The sequence below is a fragment of the Salmo salar genome, chromosome ssa24 (genome assembly GCF_905237065.1).
Source record: "Salmo salar chromosome ssa24, Ssal_v3.1, whole genome shotgun sequence".
NCBI lineage: Eukaryota > Metazoa > Chordata > Actinopteri > Salmoniformes > Salmonidae > Salmo > Salmo salar.
Window position 1 is genome coordinate 28,673,830 of NC_059465.1, and position 20,787 is coordinate 28,694,616.

Genomic DNA, 20,787 nt, shown 5'->3' on the forward strand with positions numbered 1-20,787 from the left:
TTCCTTAAGACGTGACGCTTGGCATTTAGGTCAAAAAGTTCAATCTTGGTTTCATCAGACCGGAGAATCTTGTTTCTCATGATCTGAGAGTTATTTTGGTAAACTCCAAGCGGCCTGTCAAGTGCCTTTTACTGAGGAGTGGCTCCACCAATCAGGCCGTAAAGGCCTGATTGGTGGAGTTTTGTGGAGATGGTTGTCCTTCTGTAAGGTTCTCCCATCTCCACAGAGGAACTCTGGAGCTCTGTCAGAGCAACCATCGGGCGGCAAGCTCTAGGAAGCTCTAGGAAGAGTCTTGGTGGTGGCAAACTTCTTCCATTTAGGAATGGGAAAGGGGGATACCTAGTCAGTTGCACAACTGAATACATTCAACTGAAATGTATCTTCCGCATTTTACCCAACCCCCCTGAATCAGAGAGGTGCGGAGGGCTGCCTTAATCGACATCCACGTCTTCGGCGCCCGAGGAACAGTAGGTTAACTGCCTTGCTCAGGGTTAGAACAACAGATATTTTAACTTGTCAGCTAGGGGATTTGATCCAGCAACCCTTTGGTAACTGGGCCAACTCTCCTACACGCCAGGCTGCCTGAATGATGGAGGCCACTGTGTTCTTGGGGACCTTTAACGCTGCAGAATTTTGATAGTACCCTTCCCCAGATATGTGCCTTGACACAATCCTGTTTCAGAGCTCTATCGACAATTCCTTCAACGTCATGGCTTGGTTTTTGCTCTGACATGCACTGTCAACTGTGGGACCTGATATAGACAGGTGTGTGCCTTTCCAAATCATGTCCAATCAATTGAATTTACAAGTGGACTTAAATGAAGTTGTAGAAACATCTCAAAGATGATCAATGGAAACAGGATGCACCTGAGCTTAATTTTGAGTCTCATAGCATAAGGGTCTGAATACTTATGTAAATAAGGTGTTTCTGTTTTAACATGTTTATACATTTCTAAAAATGTCTAAAAACCTGTTTTCGCTTTGTCTTTATGGGGTATTGTGTGTAGATTGATGAGGAAAATGTTTAATCCATTTTAGAATAAGGCTGTAACGTAACAAAATGTGGAAAAAATCAAGGGGTCTGAATACTTTCCGAATGCACTGTATGTGTATATATACATACATACATACATACATACATACATACATACATACATACATACATACATACATACATACATACATACACATACATATATATATATATATATATATATATATACACATACATATATATGATGAAATTATGAAATGTTGCCTTTTTAAAGCTAATTTCCTAAAATTCTGCACATTTTGCCATGAGGCTGAGAGAAAATGTTGCAGATTTAAAGCTAATTTCCTGTAATTGAAAACAATATGCTATAGCCTATTATGTGCTCATATGCTATCTGGGCAGGGCCTCCGAGCTTTAGGGGGCCTTCCCACCTCGTGTGGGCTGCGGGGGTGTGGGCTGCGGGGGTGTGTGCTATGCTACTGTATATTATATATCTTTAAACTAGGGATGCACCGATATGACATTTTTGGCCGATACCGATATCAGAAATGTTCCTTGCCAAAAAAAAAACGATACCGATAACCGATATTTAATTTTTTTGCTGCCTTTTAAGCATTCTAGTACAGTTAAATAGTTAACACACACACATGGACGCAGCGGTCTAAGGCACTGCATCTCAGTGCAAGATGCGTCACTACAGTCCCTGGTTCGAATCCAGGCTGTATCACATCTGGCCGTGATTGGGAGTCCCATAGGGCGGGGCACAATTGGCCCAGCGTCATCCAGGTTTGGCCAGGGTAGGCCGTCATTGTAAATAAGAATTTGATCTTAAATTTAGGGCTAGGCGTCCCGTCAGCGAGACACCTGTCGACAACATCCGGTGAAATTGGAGGGTGCGCAATTCAAATAAATAATCGTAATATTAAACATTTATGCACATACAAGTATCTTATATTGGTTAAAATATTAAATTATTGTTAACCTCTCTAGGGTCGGCGGGACAAAATCGTCCCACCTACTCAACAGCCAGTTGAATCCCATGGCGCGTTATTCAAATACCTTAGAAATGCTATTACTTCAATTTCTCAAACATATGACTATTTTACACCATTTTAAAGACAAGACTCTCGTTAATCTAACTACACTGTCCGATTTCAAAAAGGCTTTACAACGAAAGCAAAACATTAGATTATGTAAGCAGAGTACCCAGCCAGAAATAATCAGACACCCATTTTTCAAGCTAGCATATAATGTCACATAAACCCAAACCACAGCTAAATGCAGCACTAACCTTTGATGATCTTCATCAGATGACAACCCTAGGACATTATGTTATACAATACATGCATGTTTTGTTCATATTTATATCAAAAACCAGCTTTTTACATTAGCATGTGACGTTCAGAACTAGCATACCCACCGCAAACTTCCGGTGAATTTACTAAATTACTCACGATAAACGTTCACAAAAAAACATAACAATTATTTTAAGAATTATAGATACAGAACTCCTCTATGCACTCGCTATGTCCGATTTTAAAATAGCTTTTCGGTGAAAGCACATTTTGCAATATTCTCAGTAGATAGCCCGGCATCACAGGGCTAGCTATTTAGACACCCAGCAAGTTTAGCACTCACCAAAATCAGATTTACTATAAGAAAAATTTTATTACCTTTGCTGTCTTCGTCAGAATGCACTCCCAGGACTTCTACTTCAATAACAAATGTTGGTTTGGTTCAAAATAATCCATAGTTATGTTCAAATATCCTCTGTTTTGTTCGTGCGTTCAAGACACTATCCGAATGGTAAAGAAGGGTGACACGCACGACGCATTTCGTGACAAAAAATGTCTAAATATTCCATTACCGTACTTCGAAGCATGTCAACCGCTGTTTAAAATCAATTTTTATGCCATTTTTCTCGTAAAAAACCGATAATATTCCGACCGGGAAGAGTCAAGAAGCCCAAGGAATGGTCAGAGAGGGCACTTCCTGTACAGAATCTTCTCAGGTTTTTGCCTGCCATATGAGTTCTGTTATACTCACAGACACCATTCAAACAGTTTTAGAAACTTTAGGGTGTTTTCTATCCAAAGCCAATAATTATATGCATATTCTAGTTTCTGGGCAGTAGTAATAACCAGATTAAATCGGGTACGTTTTTTATCCGGCCGTGTAAATACTGCCCCCTAGCCCTAACAGGTTAACAAGAAGTTTATCTTTAAAATGGTGTATAATACTTGTATGTTTGAGGAATTTTAATTATCGGATTTCTGTTGTTTGAATTTGGTGTCCTGCAATTTCACTGGCTGTTGTCGAGGTGGGATGCTAGCGTCCCAATGATACCAGAGAGGTTAAAACAAGTCAAACTACATTTCTATATAATCCTCAGGTACCCTAAAATGTAAATAAACTATAATATTTCATTCGGAAAGAGGTATGTTCAATAGAAAAGTAAAATTAGCAAGTGTGTGTCCTCTTCGTCGCGCGCCCACAGACTGACTTCCAACTGTAACTCCCTGCACCAAAACTCAAAATTCTTCCTCGTTTTCGAAGAAACAAGCCTGAAACCTTAAACAAAGAATTTTGACATCTAGTGGAAGCCATAGGAATTGCAATCTGGGAGCTGGAATTGCATAGGACCCATAGCTTTCCATTGAAAGTGCATGGGATCTAAAGAAAAAACTAATTTCCGGTTGGTTTTTCTTTGGATTTTCTCCTACCATATCAATTGTGTTATAGTCTCATACATTCTTTAACATTTCTACAAACTTCAAAGTGTTTTCTATCCAATGCTACCAATTAGATGCATATCCTGGCTTCTGGGCCTGAGTAACAGGCAGTCTACTTTGGGCACGTCAGTCAAGCAGAAATTCTGAAAAAAGGACCCTAGCTCTAAGAAGTTCTGACTTGCCTAGTTAAATAAAGGTCTCACACACACACACACACACACACACACACACACACACACACACACACACACACACACACACACACACACACACACACACACTGACCAAAAAGTTATTTAGTTGGCATTTACGTATGTCACCATTACCAGTAAAACATTATCATCAAAACCTATTTCTTTCACTTGCTGTGCTGTTTCGTTGTTCATTTGTTCAGTCGTGAATATCATTCTCACATAGGTGTTCCTTTTGTCCAGGTAGGAAAGGGCAGTGTGGAGTGCAATAGAGACTGCATCATCTGTGGATCTGTTGGTGCGGTATGCAAATTGGAGTGGGTCTAGGGTTTCTGGGATAATGGTGTTGATGTGAGCCATTACCAGCCTTTCAAAGCATAACATGGCTACAGACGTGAGTGCTACGGGTCGGTAGTCATTTATGCAGATTACCTTAGTGTTCTTGGGCACAGGGACTATGGTGGTCTGCTTGAAACATGTTGGTATTACAGACTCAGACAGAGAGAGGTTGAAAATGTCAGTGAAGACACTTGCCAATTGGTCAGCGCATGCTCGGAGTCCACGTCCTGGTAATCCGTCTGGCCTAGCGGACTTGTGAATGTTGACCTATTTAAAGGTCTTATTGGCTGCGGAGAGCGTGATCACACAGTCATCCGGAACAGTTGATGCTCTCATGCATGTTTCAGTGTTACTTGCATCGAAGCGAGCATCGAAGGTATTTAGCTCGTCTGGTAGGCTCGTGTCACTGGGCAGCTCTCGGCTGTGCTTCCCTTTGTAGTCTGTAATAGTTTCAAGCCCTGCCATATCCGACGAGCGTCGGAGCCGGTGTAGTAGAACTCGATCTTAGTCCTGTTGTCACGGCTGTCGAAAGGAGCGGACCAAAGTGCAGCGTGGTTGTAGTTCCACATTTTATTAAATCCTTGAAACTTTGCAATACATAAATAACTGACTTGACAAAACAACAAACCGTGACACAAAGAGAAACAAACACTACTCAAAATATAATCACCCACAAAACCCAGGAAGAAAAAACCCTACTTAAATATGTTCTCCAATCAGTGGTAACGAGGACCAGCTGCCTCCAATTGGAGATCAACCCAAAAAACAACAACATAGAAATAGAAAAACTAGAACTTACACATAGAAATAGAAAACATAGAAAAACACAAACACCCCCTGTCACGCCCTGACCTACTCTACCATAGAAAATCACATCTTGCTATGGTCAGGACGTGAGACCTGTATTGACACTTTGCCTGTTTGATAGTTCGTCGGAGGGCATACCGGGATTTCTTATAAGCTTCCGGGTTAGAGTCCCGCTCCTTGAAAGCGGCAGCTCTACCCTTTAGCTCAGTGTAAATGTTGCTTGTAATCCATGGCTTCTGGTTGGGGTATGTACGTACAGTCACTGTGGGGCAGTGAAGTTTCAGCTCTGTCTGTCCGTGGCCTCTCTTCCTCGGTGCGCACTGTCACTGTGTCCGTTTCCATCTTGTCCAGCTGTGATTGTAATATTTCACATAAGCTCTGATTCTTGTCTGCATCGAAGTAACGGTCCTTGTACCTAGCACCGAGCATGGTGGCGACACAGTACAGAGGCTCAGAGAGAATGCCACCGAATCACTTGTTCACAGCCTCGAGTACTTTTGTAAGTTTTAACCCCACGGTCTGTTGGCAGTTTTGTTGAGCAGTTTCAATGGGTATCACGTCTGTTGCAGACGCAGTTGAGCTTAGTTCTCGAGTCAGTTGTTCAAATGGAGTCAGGAGTGTTCATGTTTCCAAGTTTCAAACATGTTCTCAAATGCCATGGAAATGGCAGCAGCGGCACGAGAACCAGCACATTCTTGAGCATGCAATACGGCTTTCCTCAGTACGAAATCCAGTACGAAATAGTGTGTACCAGGGCTCGACCAGTCGGCGAAGCCAACATCATCCATGACAGAGCATGGTTGATTGTCAAGGGCAATGAATTCCATTGTCTTGGCGTTAAATTATTTCGCCTTTGAGTTGTCTAGCTGAAATGTCCTTAATCTTTCAAATGACTGCTGGACTTAAACTTGTTTAGTTGTTGGAAGCGTGCGCTTAGTACTTTTCTGTGTAGTGATGTATTTTTCATGGCGTGTATAGGTATGCACGTCAGCTTTGACATCGGTTTTGCACATCGGCATTAAACTAGACATCGGGCCGATGCCGATGTTGGCATTTTTAGATAATATCGGCCGATTCCGATATATCGTGCATCCCTACTTTAAACTAATAAAATATCTATAAACCACTTATAAACCATCTACAAACTTTTACAATCCGCTTTTAAACTCTAAACACATTTTTATTTCAAAACATAAACCCACATTTTACATGATTCTGGATTTTAGGCTATTGGGCTATGGGGATATTAAAACTTGATACTTTGAGAAATATGTCTCATCCCAGCAAACAGTGAACGGTCCTATAATGTAACGTTCCAATTGAGTCCCAGTTAAGTCCAATTGGTTTCCAGCTAACTTTAGCATGACAACATTCCTGATTTATTTATTTTTTAAATACAGAAAAAAATATTTGATAAACATTAGTAGAAGGAGATGCTGTAATGGTTATAAGAACGTTTGGGGAAATAATCCAATTATGGTCGTTTTCAAGGTTTCTAGAATGTGTTAACTAAATGTTAATTGGAGAAAACGTATAGTCATGTGATGGGACATCCCTTGTGTCATCCCTGGGAACCTCTGTCAAAAGTGTCAAACCATTTTAACATTCTCAAAATGTCCCCACTAAAGTTTTGGTAATGCATAAACAGTATTTTTCACCAGAATAGAGTTGGGTTGTAGTGGTATTTGTGCTGGCTCAATCATGGGGTAGTGTTGGTTCATAACATTGAGTTGAGGGATTACATGGTCAGAATGGGGTTTGAGTTCGTGTCTGGTTGGGTCGATGGGAGGACCAGGTTACTGGACTATTTTAGGATATGTTATTTGACTTGCATATGTCCCCTTTTGTCTCCTCATTTCAATTCAATTCAATTACATTTAAGGGCTTTATTGGCATGGGAAACATATGCTTACATTGCCAAAGCAATGTTCTCTTTTTGTATTTTCTGTTGGTCTGCCAGATGCATTTCAACATAATGTGACTAGTTCAAAGTTTGTACCATGATAATTGGGCACTGTGTAAAGCCTCTGGCCACACAGCCCACTATTAGCAAAGACAGTCTGACCGGAGCTATAACTCTACTCTGGTTGACACATGGTTGACCCTGACTTGACCCCTGGTGCTTGGTAACAGCTCTTTCTTCTGATAGCTCTTCTTCTTCAGGCGAGTCAGGGGACGAGGATTCTCTGTCAGAGGGGGAGATGGCTGCTCAGAAGGAAGAGGTGGAGGAGAAGAAGAAGCTGATAGCCACTCTAAGGAACAAACCGTGGCGCATGAAGAGAAGGCTTAAACTCCTCAAGTAAACAAAATGGCCACCATCATGTGTATTCCTCCACTGATTTCCCATTGGCTGATTGCCTTCACATAGGGACTTGCTCTTGCTGTGCTGTTTTCTCTTTTTTCTTTAACTACAGTACTTTACACATTCCTTAAGGCTTATACAATAACTCATGTATCACTTGTGATGTCATCTTATTTAAAAAAAAATTCAATTCAAATATAATTTTGTCTTTGATGCTACATTGCCTGATCCAATGTCCATTTATTTTGTGAAATACTTTAATTAATTTATGGAACGACAAAGTAGATAGATTGTCCATTACCCTTTGAACTATTTACGAGTTCTGTGCATTGGCTTTGCTGATTGATGTTCTTTGACCAGCTTCTAACTGATTTATTGGTGGGTGGTTTATCAAACCAGTGATTGATACTTTTTGTTGGTTGATGGGTCATTATTCTTTGTGGGTTTGAATTGTAGGGAATGCCAGGCGTTTGTGGAGAAGTTTGAGGGGGCTCTGGGAAAGGGCAAAGGGAGGAAGCTCTACGCCTACAAAGTCATAATGGCTAAGGTAACTTTTCCTAGGCCAAGTGTTAACTTGACAACTGAGTCCACAGTCTTAAAGAATAGTTATGTCCTACTGAATCATTATGAATAATTCACACAAATTATGCATTTATAACTTCAATATGTTAAGACTTAAGTTAGCTGCCCAGTGACACGAGCCTACTAGACGAGCTAAATTACTTCTATGCTCGCTTCGAGGCAAGCAACACTGACGCGTGCATGAGAGCATCAGCTGTTCCGGATGACTGTGTGATCACGCTCTCCATAGCCGATGTAAGTAAATCCTTTAAACAGGTCAACATTCACAAGGCCGCAGGGCCAGACGGATTACCAGGACGTGAACTCCGAGCATGAGCTGACCAATTGGCAAGTGTCTTCACTGACATTTTCAACCTGTCCCTGACTGAGTCTGTAATACCAACATGTTTCAAGCAGACCACCATAGTCCCTGTCCCCAAGAACACTAAGGTAACCTGCCTAAATGACTACCAACACGTAGCACTCACTTCTGTAGCCATGGAGTGATTTGAAAGGATGGTCATAGCTAACATCAACACCATTATCCCAGAAACCCTAGACCCACTCCAATTTGCATACTGCCCCAACAGATCCACAGATGATGTAATCTCTATTCCACTCCACACTGCCCTTTCCTACCTGGACATGTGAGAATGCTATTCATTGACTACAGCTCAGTGTTCAACACCATAGTGCCCTCAAGCTCATCACTAAGCTAAGGATTAAACAGCTCCCTCTGCAACTGGATCCTGGACTTCCTGATTGGCCTCCCCCAGGTGGTAAGGTTAGGTAACCTAGTGATTAGAGCATTGGGCCAATAACTGAAAGGTTGCTGGATTGAATCCCCGAGCTGACAAAGTAGAAATCTGTCGTTCTGCCCCTGAACAAGGCATTTAACCCACTGTTCCCCGGTAGGCCGTCATTGTAAATAAGAATTTGTTCTTAACTGGCTTGCTTAGTTAAATAAAGGTTAAATACAATGTAAAAAAATAACAACACATCTGCCACACTGATCCTCAACACGGGGACCCCTCAGGGGTGCGTGCTCAGTCCTCTGCTGTAGGCACGACTCCAACAGCGTCATTAAGTTTGCTGACGACACAACAGTGGTAGGCCTGATCTCCGACAACGATGAGACAGCCTATAGGGAGGAGGTCAGAGACCTGGCCGTGTGATGCCAGGATAACAACCTCTCCCTCAATGTGATCAAGACAAAGGAGATGATTGTGGACTACAGGAAAAAGAGGACTGAGCACACTCCCATTCTCATCGAAGGGGCTGTTATGGAGCAGGTTGAGAGCTTCAAGTTCCTTGATGTCCAAATCACCAGCAAACTAACATGGTCCAAACACACCAAGACAGTCGTGAAGAGGGCACGACAAAGCCTATTCCCCCTCAGGAAAATGAAAAGATTTGGCATGGGTCCTCAGATCCTCAAAAGGTTCTACAGCTGCACCATCGAGAGCATCCTAACTCGTTGCAACACCGCCTGGTATGGCAACCGCTCGGCCTCCGGCCACAAGGCACTACAGAGGGTTATGCGTATTGCCCAGAACATCACTGGGGCCAAGCTTCCTGCCATCCAGGACCTCTATACCAGGTGTCAGGGGAAGGCCCTAAAAATGGTCAAAGACTCCAGCCACAGACTGTCATAGACTGTTCTCTCTACTACCGCACTGCAAGCGGTACTGGAGCGACAAATCTAGGTCCAAAAGGCTTCTTAACAGCTTCTATCCCCAAGCCATGAGACTCCTGAACAGCTAATCAAATGGCTACCCAGACTATTTGCATTGCCCCCACCCCCCCTCTTTTTACGCTGCTGCTACTCTCTGTTCATTATCTATGCATAGTCACTTTAACTCTACTTACATGTACATATTACCTCAATTACCTCGACTAACCTGTGCCCCCGCACGTTGACTCTGTACCAGTACACCTTGTATATAGCCTCGCTACTGTTATTTTACTGCTGCTCTTTAATTATTTACTATTTCGTTTTTTACTTATCTATTATTTACTTAACACATCTTTTTCTTAAAACGGCATTGTTGGTTAAGGGCTTGTAAGTATTTTTACTGTAAGGTCTACACCTGTTATTTGATGTTATTTGATATGGCATGTAAAATACACATTTAACCCTCTAAGAGTCTAAGCCCTGTCTAAACCAGGGGACGGGGATGGGAAAGGGGGGACGGGGGGTCTACACTAACATATGGAATTGTTTTAAGATGTAATACCAAGGATCATTTAGCTATTTGATTTGGCTTTTTATTTAAAAAAATATATATATTGGATGAAACATTGAAAAAAATAATCGAAAGGAAGTATGTTCTGAAGTTTCGGGATGTCACATGGTCTGACAAACACCACTCTATCTCTGCCACCTTCTCTGCAATCATGTCGGCAGATGTGGTGGATTGAGACGCAGCCCATGCAAAAACTGATATCTCTAGCTTAAAGAGACGGATTTTGATGGGGATTTTTTTATTATGTTAATTTGATTTCCGCTGGAGCACAGAAATTGTAGGCTAAGGGTTAAATCATAAGTGCACCATAATCTTCATGATTTTTTCTCATCAGGAACTACACAGTACTTCTGTGATAAACTTTTATTTTCAAATATTCTCTCTTAACCTTTTTTGTTTCAGAAAATGATCAAGTTCAACCGTGACTTTGACAATTTCAAAACAGCCTGTATTCCATGGGAAAGAAAGATTAAAGAGGTTGAGAGTGGGTACCATTATTTAAAGCTATGAGTTTCTGTCTTGTTCATGTAATGTAGTTCTATCTATTCATTATGTAACTTTTGGAGTTTGAACTCTAACCCTCAGGTCACTTTGGGTCATCTGTGGCTTCTTACTTCATCTTCTTGCGGTGGATGTACGGTCTAAACCTGGTCCTGTTTGGGTTAATGTTTGGTCTTGTTGTTCTCCCAGAGGTGAGCAGCTTTTTCCCTTAAGCACATAAAAGCACATTGTTTTGCAAAATATTTGCAGTACATTTGGTCAGCATATGGAGAGATATCGAAGGAGGGACTCACTGTCTCATTCTTACAGTCTTTTCCCCACTTCCCTTTCATTTTTCCTTTCTTTCTGTCTGGAGGTGATGATGGGTCTTCCGTATGGGTCTATACCCAGGAAAACTGTTCCCAGAGCGCAGCAGGCCAAAGCCATGGACTACTCCGTCCTCCTTGATTTTGGAGTGAGGATCTTTGGAGTGATGCCATATTTAAACACCTTGTTTAGTTTACTTAAGGTTCAGGTTTATTTCATATGATTGTACATATGAAACAAACATACATAAAATGTGTTACAGTACATACAGTACTTTTAAATGATTGATTTTAAGACATTAGGGGTCAAACATGTTCATGAATAACAGCATCATATTTCATTATACCTGTATTGTACCTAAACATCCACACCAGTAGAAATCCACTTTTTCAAGCTGAAAGACGATGGCCAGAGCTTACCCATGATGTTGCACAACAATTTAAGTCAATAAGTCGTCGTTTTAGTCAAAGTATTATATATTCGGGCTTGAAGTGACAAATCCGTACTGCCCACTTCGTACAAATCCTATAGGACAATCAAATTATTTTCAGCCTACGTTTAGTTTCAGGGCTGGGTTTTACTTGAATGTTACCACCCACCAGCGTGGCATTATTTATTAATCAGAAACAGCTGCAAAGTTATTCCTCTTTGCGACTGAGATGAGCCAAACAGCCTTGTGTCCACTTGGCTGCCTGAGCAGCTGGTTGAGAAAATGCCAAGAGTGTGCAAAGCTGTCATCAAGGCATTGGGTGGCTACTTTGAATAATAATTAATATAAAATATATTTTGATTTGTTGAACACTTTTTTTGGTTACTACATGATTCCATATGTATTATTTCATAGTTTTGATGTCTTCACCGTTATTATGTATTCCCCCCGAAGATGAATGCTTTGATTTGTGTAACGATAGCTAGAACCCACAAGTGGCTGTTCAGATAATGCAAAGGAACCCGCAAAAGAAAATTCAAGAAACTTATAGTTACATGTTACATGTCATTTGCGGCATGAATGATTATGAGCAAAGCTATTGTAGCCTATCAATTCAATGAATATGTATATTTCAATTTCTGAATATGTGTAAGTAGCCTTCGTCATTCTTCGGACAGGAAACGGCGTCGAAATAGTGGCGGCAACTTGTTATGGGGGGTCCTTTAAAGTGTAACACATTTTCAGTATGTCAATTGTACTTGTCACTGTCAGCTTAAATTCGGATGAATGACTTGCATATGAACATGATTCTTTTTCTTAATTTCACCAGGGCTACTGCAAGTACTCTATTCTGTTCTATGGCTACTATAATGACGAACGCACCATCGGACTCCTCCAGTTCAGACTGCCACTGTCCTACCTACTGGTCGGTGTTGGCATCTTCGGCTACAGCCTGATGGTGGTCATTAGAACGTGGGTAAAACACACACACGTGAACGTACACATATGCACAAAGTAAATACAAACTAATCCACATACACACAAACAGTATCTGAAATATTGATGCCAGCAACACCCCCCCCATCAGGATGGCCCGTAACTCGGATGAGGGAGGAGATGGTGGGGACGATGGACAGTTTACCTTCGCCTTTAAGATGTTCACCAGCTGGGATTACCTCATTGGAAACCCAGAGACAGCTGACAACAAGTATGCCTCCATCACCACCAGCTTTAAGGTAAACACAGCAGCAGATAACACTTAGGCCTATCCATAGCTAGTATACCGACCTTCCACTAGCTTGGCACAAGATACTGTTGTTTATGACATAACTAATATCCATTGTTCTTATCTTTAAAAATCTTCAATCTCCCAAGAATCATATATATGTAAAAATGTACTACATGTACGGGCCTAGACACTTACTATTTTCAACCATAGTATCGACTGTGTTTCTCACTAATTGACTGTTCTCAGTAGGAATCCATAGTAGACGAACAGGAGAACCAGAAGGATGAGAACATCCACTTGCGGAGGTTCCTGCGGGTTCTAGCCAACCTTTTCATTCTCTGCAGCCTGGGGGGCAGTGGCTTCCTCATCTATTTTGTGGTCAAGAGGTCTCAGGACTTTGCAAAACTAGATCAGAATACGCTCTCCTGGTATGAAAAGAACGAGGCAGGTTGAGTTGTTATGATCAGATACATGCTGTGCTATGTTTCATCTAGTCAAAAGGAGTGAGCCAGAAATGTACATTTGGTGTTTGTCCTGTTTTCTTCAGTTGTAGGTTGTTGTGCTATTATCTGGGTTGTCATGATAGTCAAAATTATAACATTTATAAAAAATATATATCATACCACAGTTGGGTTACACTTAATAACTTTCATGAATAAGCTGCTAAAAATTATTACATGTTTATAAATGTTATGATACATGTTATACATGTTTATGAATGTAATGCTTATAATGCTTATAAATGCTAATACATCTTTATAATGATATACTAATTTAACAATAGTACGTTCACTATTTAATGCTTATTTATTAAAGTATTTTTTCTGTCTTCATCCTGGTGATTGGTTGTGTTTTACTTTCCAGGTGGAGGTTGTGATGTCACTGCTGGGGCTGGTGTGCCCCCCTCTCTTTGAGACTATCGCTGAGCTGGAGGAGTACCACCCTCGTATCGCCCTCAAGTGGCAGCTGGGCCGCATCTTTGCCCTGTTCCTCGGGAACCTCTACACCTTCCTGTTCGCCCTGTTTGATGATGTCAACGAAAAGGTACCAGACAATGTGTCAGTGTTATGTACCTGCAAATGGATGTTTGTGTGTTTATTCACCTGTGTGTGTGTTCAGTACATATTGTATGAATGTATATTTTACTTACTGACCTGAACCTGTCTTTGTGTGTTAACATGTGTACAGTTGGAACAGGAGAAGAATATTAAGAATGCCACTATCTGGGGTCTGAAGGAGTACTATGCCAACTACAGCACCTACCACAACACTACTGACATCCCCCCTCCGGAGATCCCTCCTGCTGATGTCATCAGAGGGCCGTGCTGGGAGACCGACGTTGGCATAGTGAGGACGACCCGTGTTCTTCCTCCGTTTTCCCTTTATCACTGAACATAGCGGTGGCAGACCACCGTTTTTATTCTTTTGTTTTTCCTCCTGGTTTTTCCTCCACCTGACCTGGGCAGCCCATAAAGTTCCTGTCATTATGCACCAGTGATGAGACTGAGGCTGTGTGACATGCTGGGCATTTCATGTTTAGTTTCCCTTCTGTGCTGCCCCTCTAGGAGTTTGTGAAGCTCACCGTCTCTGACATCCAGGTGACATATCTGACCATCCTCATTGGTGACTTTGTGCGAGCCGTGATTGTGCGTTTCCTCAACTACTGCTGGTGCTGGGACCTGGAGGCTGGATTTGTACGTGCTAGGCTTCCGAAGCATAACTTAACTACTGTTCTACTGTGTGTGTGTTCCCATTGTATCGTAAGACATTTTGGTAGCACTTTACATTACAGTATGGGATAAAGTGGTATTAACATGTATGGTAGTATGGTAACAAGGTATAGTTACTCACTATCAATACAATCCAGCACTACTATATTGCTCTTTACTTTGTTTTTCTTTGCTTATTGTATGTGTGAGAACAAGTAAACTTGATACCACACAGTGACATCTGGCACGATAGGTGATCCTTCACATTCACCAAGACACAGGACACTGCCCTGGGAAGTTAATTACTGAGAGAGAGGAAGAGGGAGAGAGAAAGGGGGGACGATGAACAGAATTACGTTTACATTATTTATATCATTCATTGCACTATTTAAAATATATATATGTGATTCTAGCCGTCTTATGGAGAGTTTGACATCAGCGGCAACGTGCTTGGATTAATCTTCAATCAAGGAATGATTTGGTGAGGAAATATGAGACACCACATAAACCATCAACACATTTCCACTTACCCTGTAAGTTGTGTTTATCACATATTTCTGTGTCTGTGTTTGTTTCAGGATGGGTGCGTTCTATGCCCCTGGCCTGGTAGGGCTGAACGTCCTGCGTCTCCTCTCCTCGATGTACTACCAGTGCTGGGCCGTGATGAGCTGTAACGTTCCCCATGAGAGGGTCTTCAAGGCCTCCAAATCCAACAACTTCTACATGGGCCTCCTCCTCCTGGTGCTCTTTCTCAGCCTTCTGCCTGTGGTTTACACCATAATGACCCTGCCACCCTCCTCTGACTGTGGCCCCTTCAGGTGTCTCTCATGCACACACACACGCACACATACACACTAGGCACACATCTAATGCTGGTTTCTTGTCTACTAGTGGAAGGGCGCAAATGTATGATGTTGTTATGGAGACAATAGAGAAGGACCTACCAGCGTTCATTGGTAATATCTTCACCTACGCAACTAATCCTGGGCTGATCATACCAGCTGTGCTGCTGATGGTGTATGTACACACACACACAAACACACTAAAGCAAACACGCATATGGTCATAGCAACATACACATGCTCATAATATCAAGAGTTCTGTGATCCTGTGTCAGGTTGGCCATCTACTATCTGAATGCGACCTCCAAAAACTATCAAAATGCCAACCTGGAACTGAAGAGGAAGATGCAAATGGTAAATGACCATGAGCAACTGAGTTGCCGTCTCTCATGACTTAAATCCTATACTGTAAATAATGACATGTTATTCAGTACTGTAAGTTAAATGCATGTAAGTAATGCTGAGGTGGTGTGTAAATATGAATACAGCAACACCGACAGTACAATATGTGGTTGTGTTTAGGCTAGAGATGAGGAGAAGAACCGGAGAAACAACAAGGAGAGTACCAACCAGGTGATGCATGACCTGGTTGGCCTTCTTCCCAACCGCTCTCTAATCCCCCCTCCTGCGGAAGAAGCACCCCCACCAGGTCAGTTCATATAGCCTACTCTACCTTCCTACCATCTCCACTCAGCGCCACCTGGTGGTTAGATGTTTTTTTGGCATTAAGAAAAAAATGTGAACCCACTTCAAAGAACAATAGAAGAAAGAGTTTGTTTTGAGTGAATTGTATCATAATATCATTCCTAAGCAGAGCTGTCAAAAAGTATTCACACGACTTGGACTTTTTCCACATTTTGTTGTGTTACAGCCTAAATTTAAAATGGATTAAATTGAGATTTTGTGTCACTGGCCTACACACAATACCCCATAATGTCAAAGTGGAATTATGTTTTACATTTTTTTAAGCAAATTAATTAATAGTGAAAAGCTGAAATGTCTCACTTCAGTAAGTATTCAACCCCTTTGTTTTGGCAAGTCTAAATCAATTCAGGAGTAAACATTTGATTACCAAGTCACATAATAAGTTGCATGGACTCACTCTCTGTGCAATAATAGTGTTTAACATGATTTTTGAATGCCTACCTCATCTCTGTACCCCACACATACAATTATCTGTAAGTCTCTCAGTCGAGCAGTGAATTTCAAACACAGATTAAACCCCAATGACCAGAAAGGTTTTCCAATGCCTCGCAAAGAAGGGTACCTATTGGTAGATGAGTAAAAATAAAAAAGCAGACATTGAATATTTTGAGCATGTTGAAGTTATTAATTACACTTTGGATGGTGAATCAACACACACAGTCACTACAAAGATGCAGGCGTCCTTCCTAACTCAGTTGCCGGAGAGGAAGGAAACCGCTTAGAGATCTCACCATGGTGACTTTAAAACAGTTACAGAGTTGAATGGCTGTGATAGGAGAAAACTGAGGAAGGCTCAACAACATTGTAGTTACTCCATTAACCTAAATGACTGAGTGAAAAGAAGGAAGCCTGTACAGAATATAAATATTCCAAAACATGGATCCTGTTTGCAATAAGCCACTAAAGTAAAACTGCAAAAAATGTGGCAAATAAATTAACTTTATGTCCTGAATACAAAGCGTTATGTTTTGGGCAAATCCAACACAACACACCACTGAGTATCACAGTAGCGATGCGTGGGTAAAATCACTGGGGAAGAAAGAAAAAATGCCATATTGCAACCTATGGGTTGTGATGATGCATTATTTGCTCGAACACCTGTTAGTTTATACCGTTCTTTCAGAAAGTATTCAGACCCCTTGACTTTTTCCACATTTTGTTACGTTACAGCCTTATTCTAAAATGGATTACCGTAAATTCCGGACTATAAGCCGCAACTTTTTTCCCAGGCTTTGAACCTCGCGGCTTAAACAATGACGCGGCTAATATATGGATTTTTCCCGCTTTGAATTTATTTTTCTCCAAAAAAACACATTCTGTGACGTGCTCAGTTTTTTGCCGGCATGAAGCTTTCATTAGACCAATGAAATTGCCGAACGGGTTAAGGTCAAACAACTTTTTTGTTTACTGTTTAGATTAAATTGAGCGCTCTCAAACTTCCCATCATTCTAATTACAGTAGTCATTGTGTCACCCTCATCCTGGCAAAGACACAGAGAAATGCATATGATGCGGCTTTCAAGTTGAATGCGATTGATCTGGCTGTTGGAAAAGAAAATAGAGCTGCTGCACGGGAGCTTGGTCTTAATGAGTCGATGATAAGACGTTGGAAACAGCAGCGTGAGGAATTGACTCAGTGCAAAAAGACAACTAAAGCTTACTGCTAATTTTTTATTTTTTGTTACAAGCCGTGTTTCGTTAAAGCCTATTTATTTTTTGTTACAAGCCGTGTTTCGTTAAAGCCTATTAATTTTTGTTACAAGCCGTGTTTCGTTAAAGCCTGTGTAAAGTTAATTTGTTTCAATGTACCGGTAGGCACCTGTGGCTTATAGACATGTGCGGCTAATTTATGTTCAAAATAAATAAAAAAAATAAATTCAGTGGGTGCGGCTTATATTCAGGTGCGCTTAATAGTCCGGAAATTACGGTACATGTTTTTTTCCCTCATCAATCTACACACAATACCCCATAATGACAAAGCAAAAACAGGTTTTTAGAAATTTGTACAAATGTATTAAAAATAAAAACTGAAATTTTACATTTACGTAAGTATTCAGACCCTTTACTCAGTACTTTGTTGAAGCAGCTTTGGTAGCAATTACAGCATTGAGTCTTCTTGGGTATGACGCTACAAGATTGGCACACCTGTATTTGGGGAGTTTCTCCCATTCTTCTCTGCCGAACCTCTCAAGCTCTGTCAGGTTGGATGGGGAACGTTGCTGCACAGCTATTTTCAGGTCTCTCCAGAGATGTACGATCAGTTCAACTCCAGGCTCTGGCTGGGCCACTAAAGGACATTCAGAGACTTGTCCCAAAGCCACTCCTGCGTTGTCTTGGCTGTCCTGTTGGAAGGTGAACCTTCGCCCCAGTCTGAGGTCCTGAGTGCTCTGGAGCAGATTTTCATCAAGGATCTGTCTGTACTTTGGTCCTTTAATTTTTCACTCGATCTTGACTAGTCTCCCAGTCCCTAAAAAACATCCCCACAGCATGATGCTGCCACCACCATGCTTCACCGTAGGGATGGTGCCAGACGTGACATTTGGGATTCAGGCCAAAGAGTTTAATCTTGGTTTCATCAGACCAGAGAATATTGTTTCTCATGGTCTGAGAGTCTTTAGGTGCCTTTTGGAAAACTCCAAGCAGGCTGGCATGTACTTTTTACTGAGGAGTGGCTTCTGTCTGGTCATTCTACCATAAAGGCCTGATTGGTGGAGTGATGCAGAGATGGTTGTCCTTCAGGAAGGTTCCCCCATCTCCACAGAGGAACTCTAGAGCTCTGTCAGGGTGACCATCGAGTTCTTGGTCACCTCCCTGACCAAAGCCCTTCTCCCCCAATTGCTCAGTTTGGGCGGGCGGCCAGCTCTAGGAAGAGTCTTGGTGGTTCCAAACTTCATCCATTTAAGAATGATGGAGGCCACTGTGTTCTTGGCCACCTTCAATGCAGAAGAAATGTTTTGATACCCTTCCCCAGATCTGTGCCTCGACACAATCCTCTTTCGAATCTCTACGGACAATTCCTTTGACCTCATGGCTTTGTTTTTACTCTGACATGCACTGTCAACTGTGAGCCCTTATACAGACAGGTGTGTGCCTTTCCAAATCATGTCCATTCAATTGAATTTACCACAGGTGGACTGCAATCAAATTTTAGAAACAGGATGCACCTGAGCTCAATTTCGAGTCTCAGAGCAAAGGGTCTGAATACTTATATAAATAAGGTGTTTCTGTTTTACAAATTTGCAAAAATGTCTAAAGACCTGTTTTCTCTTTGCCATTTTGAGTTATTGTGTGTAGATTGCTGAGGATTTTTATTTATTTAATCAATTTTAGAATAAGCTGTAACTTAACAAAATGTGGAAAAAGTCAAGGTGTCTGAATACTTTCTGAAGGCACTGTATGCCTTGCCACCGTGATATATAGGCCTAAGGTCGAGCCAATAAGAAGAGTGGGACAATGAATTCAACAACACCTTTGTTTAATCACAAAACGGAGAGCAACATAGTTCAGGTGGAGTCCACAATGCATATGCATATTGCACGTAACAAACAGTTACATGGCCTACAGGAAGGTCAATGAAGTTAATGTTTCCGACATTTTCGGGCTACTAAACAGCTATTGATTTTGAACAGTTATCGCAAGTCACAAAGAAAACAGCCCTATTTCAACTTCAACATCATCAATCAAATCAATTATGCTTAGTCTAATACAGTGACAACTAGATTCCCAAAACAATTTAGTCCAATTGATGTAAGCTAAATATCAGGTGGCTGTCCATGTTACTGATTCCTGTGTGTGTGTGTGTGTGTGTGTGTGTGTGTGTGTGTGTGTGTGTGTGTGTGTGTGTGTGTGTGTGTGTGTGTGTGTGTGTGTGTGTGTGTGTGTGTGTGTGTGTGTGTGTGTGTGTGTGTGTGTGTGTGTGTGTGTGTGTGTGTTTGTGCATAAGTAGAAAAAACATGTTGACTCACCCTACTTGTAGAGAAATGCCAATGCCATCCTCCTTTCCTTCATGTTGCCAAAACGGTCTATTAGCCTGTCATACAGGACACACTTTTAGTTTGTATTGTCCTAGACTGCCTGACTAAAATGCTTGCTCGCAAGGCTAACTTTCTTTTATTGGCAACAATGAGCCAGCTAGTTAACATTAGCCTACTACATCTAGCTACATATTGAACTTCAAGCCTCTCAGGCCAGGGGCATAATATATGAATTTATAGTCGGATCCCAATCGCCGTTATAATCATTGGTCATTATGGAGAATTAAGTAAAACTACAAGTCCAAATCCCTATCTCCATCCATGGCTAATTTAGGAAAGTGCCAATTTTAACTAGCTAGCTATCCACCATAGTACAACAACACAACAAGATGCAACAATTCAACTTTTCTCTGTCAATGATGTTTGGCTTTTGATGTTTTACATCTGTGATATGATTGGTGTGAAGCCAAATCCAAACGGATTTCCCATAACACTTTTTTTTGGTGCGCCAAGATCATTCACAGTTGAGCTCGCTCAGTTTAGCTAAATGCTGATTGGCTATTCATTTATACTTTTTTAATCAAGGGAGGCCACATGCTCGCTGGCTTCCCTTACATTCAATGCTACTGGTGGCAACAATATCCTACTATTTTTGACCAGACAGCATCAGATAGATGGGCTACACATACAGAGACAAAGGGGAGATGTTTCGCTCGCTTGGATGCTTTCTCTGATGAGATACATTCAGCCTCTTACAAATTGGAGGGAAATTCTGAAACACAGAGAGACAAAAGATACATCATTTTATGTATTTGTTACTTTGTTCTTTTTTGGTGGTGGCTGCATCATGTTATGGGTATGCTTGTCATTGGCAAGGACTAGGGAGTTAAAATAAAAATACATGGAATAGAGCCAAGCACA

The 20,787-nt window shown here is 41.4% G+C and overlaps 1 protein-coding gene across 1 annotated transcript in view; it reads left to right on the forward strand.

Moving 5' to 3' along the window:
• The window catches only part of LOC106585352 (transmembrane channel-like protein 2-B), a 47,796-nt gene that overhangs the window by 25,852 nt on the left and 1,157 nt on the right, over window positions 1–20,787 (forward strand). The window contains exons 5-20 of the mRNA XM_045706625.1: window positions 7,213–7,362; window positions 7,822–7,912; window positions 10,575–10,656; window positions 10,758–10,864; window positions 11,029–11,127; window positions 12,239–12,381; window positions 12,497–12,644; window positions 12,887–13,081; window positions 13,502–13,681; window positions 13,826–13,984; window positions 14,203–14,331; window positions 14,760–14,827; window positions 14,925–15,164; window positions 15,238–15,363; window positions 15,464–15,542; window positions 15,711–15,837. Of these exons, the coding sequence (XP_045562581.1) occupies window positions 7,213–7,362; window positions 7,822–7,912; window positions 10,575–10,656; window positions 10,758–10,864; window positions 11,029–11,127; window positions 12,239–12,381; window positions 12,497–12,644; window positions 12,887–13,081; window positions 13,502–13,681; window positions 13,826–13,984; window positions 14,203–14,331; window positions 14,760–14,827; window positions 14,925–15,164; window positions 15,238–15,363; window positions 15,464–15,542; window positions 15,711–15,837 (2,123 nt within the window). The remainder of the gene's footprint in view (window positions 1–7,212; window positions 7,363–7,821; window positions 7,913–10,574; window positions 10,657–10,757; window positions 10,865–11,028; window positions 11,128–12,238; window positions 12,382–12,496; window positions 12,645–12,886; window positions 13,082–13,501; window positions 13,682–13,825; window positions 13,985–14,202; window positions 14,332–14,759; window positions 14,828–14,924; window positions 15,165–15,237; window positions 15,364–15,463; window positions 15,543–15,710; window positions 15,838–20,787) is intronic.